This window comes from Vanessa tameamea, chromosome 17, assembly GCF_037043105.1.
Source record: "Vanessa tameamea isolate UH-Manoa-2023 chromosome 17, ilVanTame1 primary haplotype, whole genome shotgun sequence".
Taxonomy (NCBI): Eukaryota; Metazoa; Arthropoda; class Insecta; order Lepidoptera; family Nymphalidae; genus Vanessa; species Vanessa tameamea.
Window position 1 is genome coordinate 7,446,040 of NC_087325.1, and position 16,418 is coordinate 7,462,457.

The 16,418-nt window shown below is 31.5% G+C and overlaps 1 protein-coding gene across 1 annotated transcript in view; it reads left to right on the forward strand.

Moving 5' to 3' along the window:
* LOC113400297 (protein spaetzle 3) overlaps window positions 1-16,418 on the forward strand; it is a 41,413-nt gene that overhangs the window by 11,501 nt on the left and 13,494 nt on the right. The window contains exons 2-3 of the mRNA XM_026639819.2: window positions 1,170-2,160; window positions 9,198-9,319. Coding sequence (XP_026495604.1) covers window positions 1,365-2,160; window positions 9,198-9,319 — 918 coding nt within the window. The 5' untranslated portion in view covers window positions 1,170-1,364. The remainder of the gene's footprint in view (window positions 1-1,169; window positions 2,161-9,197; window positions 9,320-16,418) is intronic.

The following is a 16,418-nucleotide window of genomic DNA, read 5'->3' on the forward strand; positions in this document are numbered from 1 at the left end:
TATTTTTAGTATATGAGATATTCAAAAGACTCATTGAAATTAAATTAATTCACAAAAAGTATCTTCTCCAACATTTACTTCTTCCCAATTCGTGGATAGATTTAAACGACAACGCCCATATACTTTTAGCAGTTAAAAAAATATTTTTGTGAGCAAGGTTAAACGTATCTAAACAATAGATTACATTTTCGTCTAAGTTTCCTTCAAAAGGCATGTTACCGTCCACGTCTATGACACATACATTTTGACATGTACTGTCGTGAAGCTGATGCTCTTCGGTGATAGTGGTCGCGTCAGACGTGCGAGGACAACACGAATATTACACAAACGAAAATTTATAACCATATGAGCTGTTGCATCCTTGTTTTAGAACACGTGCACAATGTACATATATGTATTGTTCAATAACAGGATCTTATATAAAAATGGCTGGATCAAGGCTTGAAGATTTTGAACGTTTTGTGTGTTAGAACACCGAGACAATAGAAATACATTTTGTTTTATCGATGAAAATTTTTTGATTGAAAATTTTGTAAAATTTAGTTTTATCAAAAACTAACAAAAATTAAAATGTTAAATTAAAACAAAAATTTGTACCTAGATCTTCCGAGGATAATATTATTAAGCTTATTGCTTTCCAATTGGGATTTGTTGTTATGTGACGTCGGATCATCGGTGAATTAACAAATTATTTATTGAATTTCATGAAATTAATAAAAACGTTAATATATGAATTCGAAACAAAGACGAATGAAGCAACTATTATAAGCATTAGTGAGAAATTAAGAACAAGTAACTATTGTATATACAAGGACAAAGGCGAATGTTTCATCTTAAGATCGGTTTTTCCCTATTTCGGTACCAAAAGCATCTGCAATCGACGTTCGTTGATCACGACTTGTGCCTTTAAATACGAATGCCATTTGTAAAGTGGCAAGGATATCACGAAACGAGGGAAATCCAGCTATAAACCTTTGTATGCGACCATACAAACTGGTTCAGTTGGCGCCGATATCATAAGTTTAAATCTAGGCAATATTATCATTCAAGAATAGATTATAACAGAGTTTAATTTGCGATACTTATTAAAATATAAAGTTAAGTTGTATGGTAATTTAAAAATGTAATACGATTAAACTTTGTATATAATATGTATTAATTTGTTGCAGGTAAACGCGGTGCACGTATTTGAAAGTGATTCAGTGAAATATAGTGGCAGTGTAGTGTATTCTTTGTTTTTACAATGAGAAGACGCTCGCGCAGCTGACTATCCCACGCTGCTTACATTATTATGCAAGCGCGATCGTAATAGCGCATAAATATTTGAGTTGACATTTAAGGCAATGTCGAGCGGATATTGAATCATGGCTTTGGCGAATTTTACGGTGGCCAGTCTCAATGCTGCAACACCTGCGCTCGCGGCAACATCGTCTGCCCCTTTGCGAGTACAACTAGACGATCTTCTTTATTCTCCTGAAGAACAACAACCAGAATACGCAGCACAGTACACTGGCAACGAACCCTTCATACCACCCCCTAATATACAACAGCCAAGAAAATCAAAGGTCAGAAAACGTGCTGGTACAGCGTATCTGCCTCCACCTAACCAATTCACACATTATCCACAACAAAATAATGTTCCTCAAAATCCTTTTAATAGTCAGCTACATACACAAATATACCAGCAAAATACGAGACTCGACTTACAAATAGAAAATCAGCGAGTTCATGACATCAATGCAAATTATGATAATACAGGACAATATGTTCATGATCCCGCTGGCGATTACGACTATGCACAAAGAAATAATGGAAAAAATGCAGGGCAACGACCACCTTATAATCCCGGTTATGCGGATATACCTTTTATGCCCGCGACCACAACTGGTCCACCATCTAGTCGAAGGTTTGATGGCGTCTCAAACCAAAACTTTAATATTGTAAGTGGTCCTGCGACACCGTCAACTCAATCGGCATCGCGGAAGCAAAATGAGGCTGGAAATAAAATTAGTGGTAATAGTGGTACAAATGGACAAATACCTCCGGATCGCCCTCGAGGCTTCACTAAAGTAGAAACAGGCGGTTCAGGAGGTAAAACACAACTACACGCTATACTCGACTACGACGACGACGATTACTATGAAGACGTACCGGGATCAGGTAATTGTTCAAAATATTTAAAACATTATATGTTAAGTACTAGGCATTCATTTATGTCTTATTAAAGATTATTGATTGATATAAATTGCTTAGATACGTTACAATTAGATTGTTATCCGCTAAATAGTTTTAATACCTACCTACAAGACATTGAATTTGCACGATCGGTCCAATTACTTCCACTATCAGTCGATAGCAGGCAGCCTTCGGACACGGCTTAAGATCAAAAATAACAGCGAACCTAATAATTTATTTATATATATTATTTATAATATAGTATCAAATGCGAAGCGTATGTTACATAAATTCAGAATAAAAGTTCGATTATTTTATTACGATTGCCATGCACTATTCTATATCCAAGGTCGTTGTTGTTAAATATATCGCTAACTCTCTTGCCTTAGCTCTTACTCAAAAGCCTTCGATCGTTTTAATACCGACCAGCCAATGCCATACAAACAATGAATAGTCTACCGCAGACGTTGATACATGATTGTTTACAATGTTCTATAAATGTAGACTTAAGGTTACGAATTATATAACCCGATCACTACTTTCCATTTTGCTGATATCACATGAGATCGTTGCAAATTAGATTAACATAATTTCGCTTGGGTCTGGTGTACCGGCGTTTTCTAAAGAACTTTGGACATTAAATTAAAGTTTTGTAACTATTCTCAGAAATATTTTATCTCTTAATAAGGCGTAAAAGTTGTTATAGTTTTATTACAATTAGTTTTTAGTTATTGCTTTGTACAAATATTTTTGAGGAGGTAAAATATAGGTACATTTTTATTTAGATATTGCTTAACCAGCAGCCAGTTTTCATCAACAGCACAAACGGTTATTAACATACGTGTTTATGTGTTAAAGATTGCGTGTAAGCGTCTTTACTTTTAAGACAGTATGTATAAAAACATCAGTACCGACCTTGGTTTCACTTTCGAGCGTATTATCTTCGAGAGGACGGGTTAAATTTACGTCACTTTCACATTAAACTCTTAAGCTGGTTTCACATGAATCGTATGATGTATAGTGTGAAATGCTCATTTTAATAGTGTACTATATGTTCTTACCAATTTTGATTACAGTAATATCTTGTACACATTTAAACAAAGGTTCGGAGCTCCTGTTAAGAACTTTATTCCTATCTTAAAATATACCTCCATAATTGAACGGCGACAATGTTTTACAAGAATAATTTATTAAACCTATTTGTACAAGTAGTGGTAGGTACTTTATTGTAGACGATTTTTGTATCTTATTTTTTTTAAAATATTTATAACGCACATTAAATATATTTAAAGCAAGCATTATTAAGTTTAAATTTTTTTTCAAAATCAATAATGATTTTAAATAACAATACAAGATCCAGAAATCTGTTCGTTCGTAATATCGTTTGGTTGCAGTGAAACTAGTTAGCAAGCGAAGTCAGAAACGATTTTTTCAACTACGCAGCTAAGCTATATGTCAAAATAGAAATACAAACTACCGATTTATCATCATGGCACATATTTTCACACTGCCAGTGTCCTGATATTATTTATAATGATCTTGCACATTAGCGACTTTTTCGTCTAGACATCTATTTATTTGTAAATAAAATATTATATCTAGTACTTTCCGTATAAATTACAAAAACAGCCAAATTCTCTTCACATAAGAAGAAGGTTTTAAGCTTATTCTATGATGTTGTTAACCAACAAGTTAAACTGACATTTGATAGGATTTCACTTCGTACATGCAGATTTCCTCACGACTTTTTGTATAGAAAACATAAATATTTGTTATTTACTATTCAAAAACATTGCTATTGAAATGACTTGTCCATTTAATTTATTAGCTTCGTGTGGAATAATAATATATATCATGTATTTTATTTGATAGAAAACAATGGTTTGAATAAGAATATTTTGTATAAGACTTTCTTAGAAATGCGTGGTAGCCTCTGAATAACAATTTTTGTATTTATTTAATGAATTGCGAATAGGATATACGCACTTGCTTCCCATTTAATAGTTTTGCCTTATTTATTAATGGTTTTTTCGTTAGTCTAATAGCTTGCTATTAGTATTGCTTCTTCTAGGACAGTTAAGTCCTTTTAATATTCAGTTAGGGAGACATTTGATGAAATACTAGCTACCCGACCCGGCTTCACACGGGTATAAAGAGGGCCTATATACAACTTCCAGATTAAAGAACAAACAAAATGAAATATTATTTTATAATATGCATGTATTGTACGAATAAAACTTCCTCTTGAATCACTCTGTTATTGATGAAAACTGCATTAAAATTCGTTGCGTAGTTTAAAACATCTAAGTAATTTTAAGGAAAAACGAAAAAAAAGACAACGCTTTATAATATTACTACACTTATTATTTACATATGCAAGCATTGCATATTTGTTTCGTGATCTGTTGGAAAGTTTATAATTTGTAATTTATATATAATTGAATTGATCCATCAAAAATCATACTTATTAAGAAAGCTTGCAAATAGAAAAATAACACTTTACTAGCAGCTACGACCTAGTTTCAATTATTGTATTATATTTAGAGATTAAAGCAAAATGACAACGAGAATAATAGACTAATTTACTCACGAAAACCGACTGACCAACGAATACAAATAACTTATTTGACTAAGAGCCCTTTCAAATACCGACCTTACTTTAGGTGACTATACTGGACCTGTTTGTTTACGTATTTATACATTACATAGATACAGAGTAAACCTTATTTAAACATACTAGTGGTCGCCCGCGGTTACATTCGAATTTTAGAGGTTAATCGTCAGGCTTACATCAATCGAAAAAAAGACCCTATGTCCGTCCTTGGGATTCAAAGTTGCTTCATAGTAAATTCCATCAAATTGAGTTCCATCAAGACCTACTTTCGCACTTATTATAAATAAGTATTCATTGATCGATTCAAGTATTTGAATAAAATTTTACTTCAAAGTATTAGAAATCAAATGTTGCTAAAAAATAAGTATAATTGAGATTACGAGAAATTTGTAACTTTTTTGTTTTGATAGCAAGCTAAACAAGTTGAATTTCGATTTTAATATGGTAGGAATCAATTTCGTATTCGCGATCGACTATTTGCAACTAATAGTGAAGCCCTTATCGATTTCGGCCGAAGTGGCGCCCATTCTCAAAGAAGATATTATAGACCTCAAGTGCAAGCGCAAACACAAATTCTCGACCGTTTCACTTAAATATGTATATTAGCATTTTATTTTAATAATATGTTTGTCAATATTGATCAAATAACTAAATAAATAAGTAAGTAAACACAGAATTGGAGGAGGTTTTATAACTGAATCAAAATACAAGACACAATAAAATATCTCAATTAAATTTTATTTTCTGATCAGACGCAGTTCCAACGATTTTATTGTTTTAAACACCGGAAGCTCGAGAGAATCGAGATAATCGAGATATCGATTTTACCATAAAAATATCATTATCGTTTATTCGCCTTATTAACTTAAATTGTTGAAATCATTAAAAACTATATAATTGTATACTTATATAATTTTGCACTGTACACGAAAATAATATTTTAAATATGTATTGTGTATATACTAGGATATGTCAACTGTTTATTTTAGTATTGTAACACTTATCATGATTAACTGACAGACGTCGATAGGAAGGAATTCTCTTAACGGCTGGACTGGATCTGGATTGAGTACCACATATTATATATACCGCCAAACAGTAAAAGATAGTATTTTTGTGTTCCGGTTTGAAGGGTGGGAGAGCCAGTAACTACAGGCACAAGGGATATAACATCTTTGTTCCTATGATAGGTGTCGTATTGGTGATGTAAGGGATGGTTATTACAGTGGCAAATTCTATGGGCAGTGATGACCACTAATATCAGGTCATTTGCCAGTCTGCCTATCTACTTTAATTACATATAGTCAACACCAGTATCATATAATATAATATTATGATCTAACATTCGTGTCAATATTACACACATACTTAATGTAACTTTATATGGCTAATGATACAATTTTAAAATAAAAATTATGTATAAAAAAAAAAAAATTTCTTTTTAATAATCCATAAATTTTAAATACCTTAAAGAGCTCTCGTTGACTTTAAATCGATTTTTCTCAAAATATAGATATCAGATTTGGATCATTCTTAACCGAGTATACAAGACATAAACCACTAATTAAGCACAAAAAAACTCATTAGTACCTACTATGATTACGTTTTTAAAGGCGTCATAATATATTAAGATCCACAGCCACTGAACCATTTATTTATTATAGAAAGAACATTTTAAATGTAAATTGCGTATTCAAACCAGTAAGAGAACGAATTTATATTCTGCATTAAAAATAAAAGTATTATATAAGTAGATGCGTGATGACGTGACGAGCGTTCATATTCTAATTTCAAGTGTGTCGCTAATTAAAAAATAAAGTCATTAATTTTAATTCATATGTCATTTAAGATCAGAGACGACCGAATCTGTTCTACAAACATACTTTGATTTCACTCTCATTTACATCATTATGATAATTAAGCGTGTTGTAATATCAAATGGCATTGACCGGCGAATCGGAAGCTAGGTCATATAAATATCACACGACATATAAGATTGATTTCGATATATATACAATTTTATTTATAAAACTAAATTTGATTTATAACATATGACCATAGCAACAATATATTCGTCATAATAGAATTGTAATATTTCCACGTGTAAAGTGTATACTTATTTTAGTCTCTTTACATATATTTAAATATTTAATTGTGCTTAATTTTCTATAGTATTCTTCAGCCGTTAAAATTTATAAAAACTTTTGTCTGTTATAATATTTATGTTATATTATATTCTTGTTTTATTTTTAACATTTCGTTAGCTGCATTAATTTGAGTTACAAAGATATTGGGATACCGATCAAAGGCTAGGTTTTGTTACAATTTGATCAATCTCATTCGTATTAATAGTTCAAATTAACCCTGGATATATTTTTTAATCTTCGGTTTCGCACGTATAAATATAATTTGACTTAGCACTCAGTAATGTAGCTTTCTATCAGTGAAAAAAAATTGTACAATTGGGTCATTAGTTCCAGAAATTATCTCCAATATACAAACGAACAAATTTTTATCTAAGTATTTATAATATTAGTAAAGATACCATAAGGTTTATATTAAAGACTAGCTGTGCCCGCAACTTCGTGCGTGTTTGAATTTAACAAAAAAGTTATTGTTGTAGCCTAATCTACTCCTTATTACATCAGCTATCTGCCAGTGAAAGTCCCGTCAAAATCGGTCCAATCGTTCCAGAGATTTGCCGGAACAAATAGACAGACATAGACTGATAGACAGACAGACAGACAAAAATGATAAAAAATGTTATTTTCATATATATGTACCGCATATACATATGCATTTGGTAAAAAGCGGTTGTTTTAATATTACAAACAAACACTCCAATTTTATTATATCTATATAGAAGAGCAAGAAATCTAACATCGCTCATATTATCAATTAATATGTTAGTATTGATCTTTTTTTATATATTATATAATATATTTAGACGAGCAAACAAAATATGGGTCGACTGATGGGAAGTGGTCACAACCGCCCAGGTCGAGCCTGATGGCAATAGGTCATTGTCCATAGACATCGGCGCTATAAGAAATATTAATCTTTTTTTTACATGCGCTAGCAACCTTGGGACCTAAGATGTTATGTCCCTTGTGCTTGTAATTACTGATTGACTTAAACTCTGTTATTAAAATGTTGGAAGAGAATAATTACTCAGTACCTTGTTTCTTTTCCGAACCCGTGGTAGTTTTACGTTTAATTCAATAAGTGATTTTATGAGTATACTCGTATAGACAATATTTTAATTGTGATTATCTTAGTTTTGAGCAAGAAAAATGCCGTCTAATCGCCTAACTGACGCTAACCTACTTGAAAATGTCTTTGCAATTTTTTTCGGTTTCCCACTACTTTCCACTATAAAGGTTACTTAGGTGCGAAGCTCTGACGTAATAAACGTAGCTCGCAACTATGTATCCTAAATAAGATCTAGAACTTTCGTAACCTCTGACCACAATCTGACGCACCCATGTTATGAAACGTCTACCTACCAACGAGATGTCACACAATTTACAAATAGCTTTTACTTATCGTCTAGATGTCTGTGATCTACTTAAGCCGTCTAGCTTTATAGATTTCTAGCGTTTCATCATCGAAATATCACTATTAAATAACTGACATCGTCTTGAAACTTATGCGCAGATTTATATGATACATACATTGAAATTTATATTTTAAAGAATTTATGCTTTTTGCTTTGGGGATTTTTTATTCAAATTTTCATAAATAGTAATAGTACATAAAATTAACGAAATATTTCATAATTTATTTTATTGTATCTGTATAATGTCACATTGAAAGTAAAAAGTAAAGTATACAGCATGTAAATGTACCACTGCTGGGTTAAGGCTTCTTTTCACCACGCTGCTCCTATACGGTTTGATGAAAATACAGTGCAAGTGTCCTCTCTGCCAAACTCAAAAATAATTATAAGCACAAATAAAGCCTATGAACACTGAGTGATCGAAGGATTTACCCGCCGCCTTCTGTTACAATTAAATTACAATCTATTAGGCCACTTTAGCCCTCTTCAAAATAAAACTGTAACAAATTTGTATAATATATATTTTTTTAATATAACAAATGACCTGTTAAGTAGTCACCACAGCCCGTAGATACTGCAAAAATATTAACCATCATCAAGATCGTCAATGCCAGAAACTACGGAACCAAGATGTTATGTCCCTTGTGCTCATAACACTGGCTCACTCACCTTTCAAACCGGAACAAAACAAAACTATCATGTATATACTATATGTATGTATTGCTGTTTGTTGGTAGAATATTTTATGAATATGTACCTACCAGGCTTGCACCAAGCCCTACAACAAATTTAGGTATTTGTCAAATCGTTTAAAATATACATTATTAATTGAATTTCCATATTTTTCAGATTCGGGTCAGCCTGCAGTAACGCCTCTACAGGGTCCTATTTTATTACGCAATGGTTCCGTACCCGTCGTGCCTCTAACATCCTATCCTACAGTCAACAATGGATCGTTCTACCAAATACCTGTAAGCATTAAACATATTATATCAAGTATTCTAATACCATTTCAAAATGATGTCTAGATTAACGCATTAAGACTTACACAAAACAAAGACAATGTCAAACAAAATATCCGGTTTATTTTCTTTTCGATATAACTATAAGATAAAGGTAGATCAGTGACTCCGAAAATATTCTCGATAAAGGTTTTAAACGAACCTTGATACGGCACCAATCGATTTATAAATCATTGAAAGAAGGTTTTACATGTATTTTACTGATTTATATATCATTGTAAGTAGGTTTTATATATAATTTACTATATTTAGAGGCTAGAAGAGAAAAAAAATACATTTTTCAGTTTCTGTAATAAACCCGCTTAAACATAGAAATACTCTAACCTTACATTACTACGACGACCGCGTGGTTACCAGGTGAGCGATAAAAATCTTCGTACCATGGGTCATAACGAGATATTATATGATGAGAGTTACTCAAACAGACAGACCCTTCACTTCACATTTTATTGCTATAAAATTTCCGAAGAAAAACGTGTAAATTACCTATACTGGACGTTGTTACTCAATTAATATAATTAAGTTTTACAATTCAATAGAACATAACTTTGAATCGAACAAAAGATTGCAAATTAATTATCTATAGCAAATTAGTAATAAATAACTGTTAAAACATACGTAATTACTGCGCTAGTTAAAAACAAATCACCGCCTAACAGAAGGTCTACTGCCTTATATCGGTCAATGAGTAATTTGCAGAATCGTTAAAGTAAATGAGAATTGTTTATGCTGGGCTTAACAAACACGTGTGTTAAATAGAATTATCGTGCGTTCGTTACTACGTAAATCATACGTGTCATTTCTTACTAAAATAATATTTAATACGTGTTCGTAAAATTAAGCCTCGTGCGCTACAAATATTTTGTCTTGAAAATTGTTTCGATTTGGTCTGCCCATATCCTTCAACTCCAGTTTAACGACCTTAATAGAAGTATTATTATTAAAAATACATATATACTTTTATCAAATTAAAGTATTTGTGTTGTTTTAGTAGTGGGTGTTATTATCAATAAAGATTTTATTATATTACATTTTTATTTTAAACTGACAGCTCGTATTTACGCTATGACCATAGAACGAACCCATTCGTGTACTTATAGTTTATTCCTACCATACGAACAAAGGACAAATTAAAAAAAATACTTTGAATTAACGCGACATGTATATAACTCAATTAGAGTTGGAATAAACTACGGTATTCACTATGAATTTGTTAAAAAAATTAAAATAGATATAAGCGCTCAGTGTCGTATTGAAAATAAAGATGTATTATTTAATAAATTATCTGTAGTGCATAATGCTTCGATTGAAATAGGTTATACAAAGAGACATTTATTTTATACATATTATGTATTGATATATACACAATATTAGGCATCCTTTTCCTTGGTGGTAAGGCTTTGTGCAAGCCCGTCTGGGTAGGTTAGGTTAGGTTAGCACCCACTCATCAGATATTCTACTGCCAAACAACAGTAATCAATATTGTTGTGTTCCGGTTTGAAGGACGAGTGAGCCAGTGTAACTACAGGCACAAGGGACGTAACATCTTAGTTCCCAAGGTTGATGGCGCAATGGTGATGTAAGGAATGGTTAATATTTCTTACAAAGCCATTGTCTATGAGCGAAAAAAAAAACCAGAGTTTTAAAGTCACATGTATCATTTTCATTATACCAAAGCAAAAAAAAATCTAACTCACTTTTCGAATGACACGTATCAACATAAATCGAAATCAATCAAAACGATATAAAACTCGTATGTATAAGTTAATATATTATTCAGTAATTCAAGAGAATATCAGGAATAGGTTACCGTTAACTATATAATAAAATTAAAAAATCACACACATACAAGAAAAGAAACTTGAACTTTTACCAGCGAGTGGCCTCCGATAACTATTAGTCTAAAAGTATGTATATTTTACTGACAAGTGGTTAAGTGTTTTATCCCTACTAATATCATAAATGCAAAAATAACTCTGTCTGTGACCGCTTCACGCTGAAACCACAAAACCGATTTAGATGAAATTTCGTATGCAGATAGTTTGAGTACCTTACATAGGCCTTTTTTTTAACTCACTCCTCAGTGGGGTAAACTTGGGAGGTGAAGGCGCTATAAAGTTTTATACATTTCGCGCGAGCAAAGACGCGGCTTCAGCTATATAAGACAAGTCATAATCATTCATACGAGATAATTATTATTTTTTTCCAATAAAAATTAAAACCTACTTCAAAAATTGCCTGCAAAATTTTATAATTACTCTGAACCAAATTTTATAAGGTCAATATAAAATTATTTTTAACTAGCAACCCGCCCCGTTTCGTACGGGTGTATTTTTTTAACAAAGAAAAAGATATGATATATACTTAAAACACATTTTTTTTCACTCATAAATAATATAGCTAAGTAATTTCTTTATTAGAATTGGTACATTAATTCCGGATATACACAATAAAAACTCTTTATAATATTAGTATAGATTAAATATTTTGTTTCCTTAGCCCTAATCATTATAAGCTAATTATTAAATGGATGAGTAACAACCCTTCTAAGACTAAATCAATCTATATATATTATTAAATCTTATTGCATCCACGGATGACAATGTCTTAATTTCCAGAAAGTCGGAATTGTGATTCAACGTAATGCTGCAAGCATCCATGCAACCAATCCCAGCGGCCTTGTTTTATACAGTAGCTATTTAAAATTTTGTTTTTATACACCTACAATAATTAAAATATGATAATTAGTTTGTCAAACTTTGACGCATAATCATTTAAGACACGGAGACAGACGTAATTTTTTTTTATCCTGTTAGTTTGAATTCCAAGATGAGTCGCATGTTATTCGAGTAAGTATGTACAAATACCGATTTCTCTTAGAATTAATAAGTCATATATAATGTTATATTGAAGGTGTTTGTGATCCGTTAATGTTAACATCGACAAAAAACAACATTAGTCGATGTAAACCATGCATTATCTTTTATTACTGATTTAATGGTTTGTAACAAACAGACATTAATATACTTATAAATTTTTGGTGTTTGCACTAATATAATTAATTACAGCTATTTATGAAAGTAGCTTTGAATATCAAGGCAAAATAACAATACAGAAAAACATGGGCGTAAGAGTAAGGCTATAAATACGCTGATAGATAGAACCTCCTTTGTCAAGGAGAATAATTTTGAGCTCATTCCACTAAGTTAGTGATGGTTCCCTCAATTTCCTCTACCTTCGAGCACGAGATGAATTATTAGTCGTCACGGTGTTTGGTTGTATTAAAATTCACGTAGTCTGTCCCCTAAGCAATTCCGACTCTTAATTATAGTATATTATGCTACAACAATAGTTACATATTACTGTAGCGTAGGTGCTAATAATCGAACGTTTAGAAAGCGCATTGTCAACGGTATTGCTAAATACTATTCGGTAATGTCACCAAATAAACTCTGATGTTGATATTATTCTTACTAAATAATACCTACCTATCATGTATGTATATAAAACATTACTATTGAAAGTATATATAAGTTATTTGTTAACTTCCAATTTGTGTATGTGTACGATTGTATGGAAGCAGCTGAATAATAAGTAACAAAATATTCTATTTTCTGTAGTAGGAATGATGTATAATACATACATATAGTTTACATCAGAGAAGAAAAAAAAATCTCATAACCAGTAAAAATATTGCCAAAAAGGTTTGATGCCAAGTAGGCAAGCAGAAATCAAAATCCTTTTTTTTTTCTACAGTGCTATTAATATAAACCAAGTGCGCCGACCAAATAAGGCCAGGCGAATTGTGGTAATGATGAGACTGTTTGTATGTTTTATGTAATCATGTTCATGAATTAAAAAGGTTCTATATGTATATATTTTTTTTATTTAGTCTTGTAATAAAAATTTAAAAAAAGGTAAAATGACGATTCAAAAATATATGTAGGAGTCTCATAACAATCTCATATTTTATTGTATTTTGATTTTAAACTTATCTTGTAATTCAAACTCAAACTCAAATTCCTTTATTCAACATAGAAGCATTACACTTACTTATTGATAGTATATAATATAATACAAATTAAACACTACCACCGATTCGGAAAAGGAAACACCCTGACCTGAGAAGAACCGGCGAAAGAAACTCAGCGGGTCTTTTTTTTGTCAATCAAATTCAGTACAATTGAACTATATAGACTCGAAATGAATGTAGTTTAACGCGTACTCATTCAATCTTCAATTAATTGGAATCAGCTGGTTATTATAGAACGGATGAATAACGGTATTTAAATAAAAGTTGATAGTGTGGGTGGATGCAATGACTCTTGTTATGTTTGTATATGAACTTGTACACACCAAGAAAAACAATGGTGATGGCCTAATTATGAGCGGTTATTAATTGCCTGTAGTTTAGTTACGACCTACAGATCCCAAGGTCCTGCTTACCTGGTTGGACCAAAATAATTTATTTGTTATATTTCCTTTTCTAGGAATTCACAAAATTTAGAAATCGCCATTTTTAAACTCAACTCATTTACATGTATAAGGCGCCATAGAGGGCACGTTAAACAGTTTGTCGTGGCGTCTAAATGGTTTCGAGACGTGTTAGATTAAAGAGTAAAGGAACACAGAGACCACAAATTTTCACCCACACACTTCTGCACTATAGTATCTACAGCGCATTTTCTTAGTCACCTTTGAGTATGGCCGGTATTGGTAACTAATATATTTAAATAAACACATAACAATATTGATGTAAAATAATACCGTTATTCCACTTCCACAGTAATAAAGTCTAAGATATATAAAATCAATAAATCATTAGCGACCAGTTGTTATTCACCTTTTAAATGCTAACATGATCTATATTAATGCTTAAGGAAAATCGTTTAAAGATTTTTGTAAAATAAACAGATAGACGGGTCAATGCATTCATAAATAATGAAATAACTCCAACATTTAAAAATGGAATAAAATAAACGTATGTCGTAACAAAAGAATATATTTGATGTTTTTTTTAGTCTGAGGCACAGACTAAGCTGCAATGATCCTATAATAATTGTATTTATTGCGATTAGTTTTGTTTTTTTTTTGTAGTATTTACATACATTCATCTGGTTGATTGATAGTTTGGTCGTGTTATTCAGACCTTGCAACAAGAATGAAAGGCGTGGGTGTAGGTGAAACAAGAGTAAAATATAATTTATACCGGTCCGCCACAGCTCTAACGCGCCGCTTAGAATTACGATGGGCGTAGGACCGAAGGAAACGTCTGTTCGGACCACATCGACGACCACGCATTTTGTTCGCTTTTGAGTACATAGTAATGAATCATGTTAGTAGCCAGTACTATTATAAATTACGAAATCTTTTTTATATCTATTCTTGCAGGAAATTGTTTTTTAACCGCCTGGACTGATAATAATTATCGCATTTTGGATGTTATTCCGAAATTTCCACGTAGTAATATTTGATATACATATTTTTCATTAGGATTTTTGGACGTAATATGTATTATTCTTATAACATTATATCTCAACATACGTACATGAACTGTACCTATAGTTCTACCTAAACGACTTATATATAAACCTTGATATTATGCAATTAATGCCAGTGAATCAACCTTAGTTATGATAATATTCTCGACAAACGATTGACGCAATAATCACTGCACCTGGTTTCTGCACTTACGGTCATAGGTTTGAATCGCATTTGTGTAAAATATTTTTAAAGTTACCACATTGTATACAATATAATCTGGATGTTTATGTATATGTGTATATGTCATAATACACTTTCATTATTCATGGCTAAACAAACCGCACGTGTAGAGAAGCTTTCAACAATACATTAATCAATAACATATACACACATACATAAACATCCAGATCATAATATATACAATGTGACAAGATAAGAAACGGCTAGATACAGAGACCACAAGATCAAACGAAGTGGTTCCGTCGGGAAGACCTATCTTCCGCAATTAACGTTAATAGTACCTTAGGATGAAGCGTGGCCTCTAACCTAACTCGTTCATATAGTCAAATTAAACTAAGTCTTATCGTGCTCGTAATAAAGGCTATTTTATCTTTTTACTTTTCTGACTTTAATTTTTTTTTAATTTATAAATTGTTCAAAATTCTCCATATGCATTTTCGTTCGTGCCCTTAGTCACATTTACATCTTAACGCTTAACATAATTAATTGTTTCAAAGGACATTATTCTTAATTTTTGCCTATTTAACGTTGAAATGGCTCTGGTCGTCGTTGCGTGGGCTACGTCTAAAACGTGCAATATTAAGATACTAATGTGAGTGATAAAATTTATCCTTATTAAGGTTTAATGATAGAGTGCTTACCTTGTTTCTCAAACCCAAGGCGATAAGCCTTTATAAATACTAAGCTCATTGCTAGCAAATATCTTAATACACTATTTTGAACAAAACGTATTCCTTACGTATTGCTTATGCGTTTAATGTAATTTATTAAGTTCCCATTTAGTAATTTAACCGATTAACGCAATCGATATTGATACCATAGACGTATAATATTTGAAATAAATCAATATGTGCATAAAATTTTCTTAAGCAATATATCTTATTAAAAATATTCTACGTACAGACATGTTAAATTACATATAAATATATATTTATCATTAGTTTGCGTCTAAGCAGATTTATTTGCAGGCCTTGAACTATATTCGCATAATCTTTTACAGGCTTATAACCGCTTTTCTTTTAAAAACTATACTTTTTTTAGGAGTTATGTTTTGTTATGTTTAGCACTTCTTAATAATAAATATAATTTTAAAGCGGAATGTGTAATCAAACCATTAATTATTATTATTAAACTGTTTGACTTTTGATGAATGACTTTTGGGCTTCAGTCAGTTATTAATTGAGAAATATTATACAAATATCGATTATACCTTTATAACGTGTTTGTTTATGTTTTGTGAATCAAATATTACGCACAGAGGTTATCATAGTAAGGATGTAAGTTTAAGCTAATGATTTATTGTTTACAAAAGCATTGACAAAAT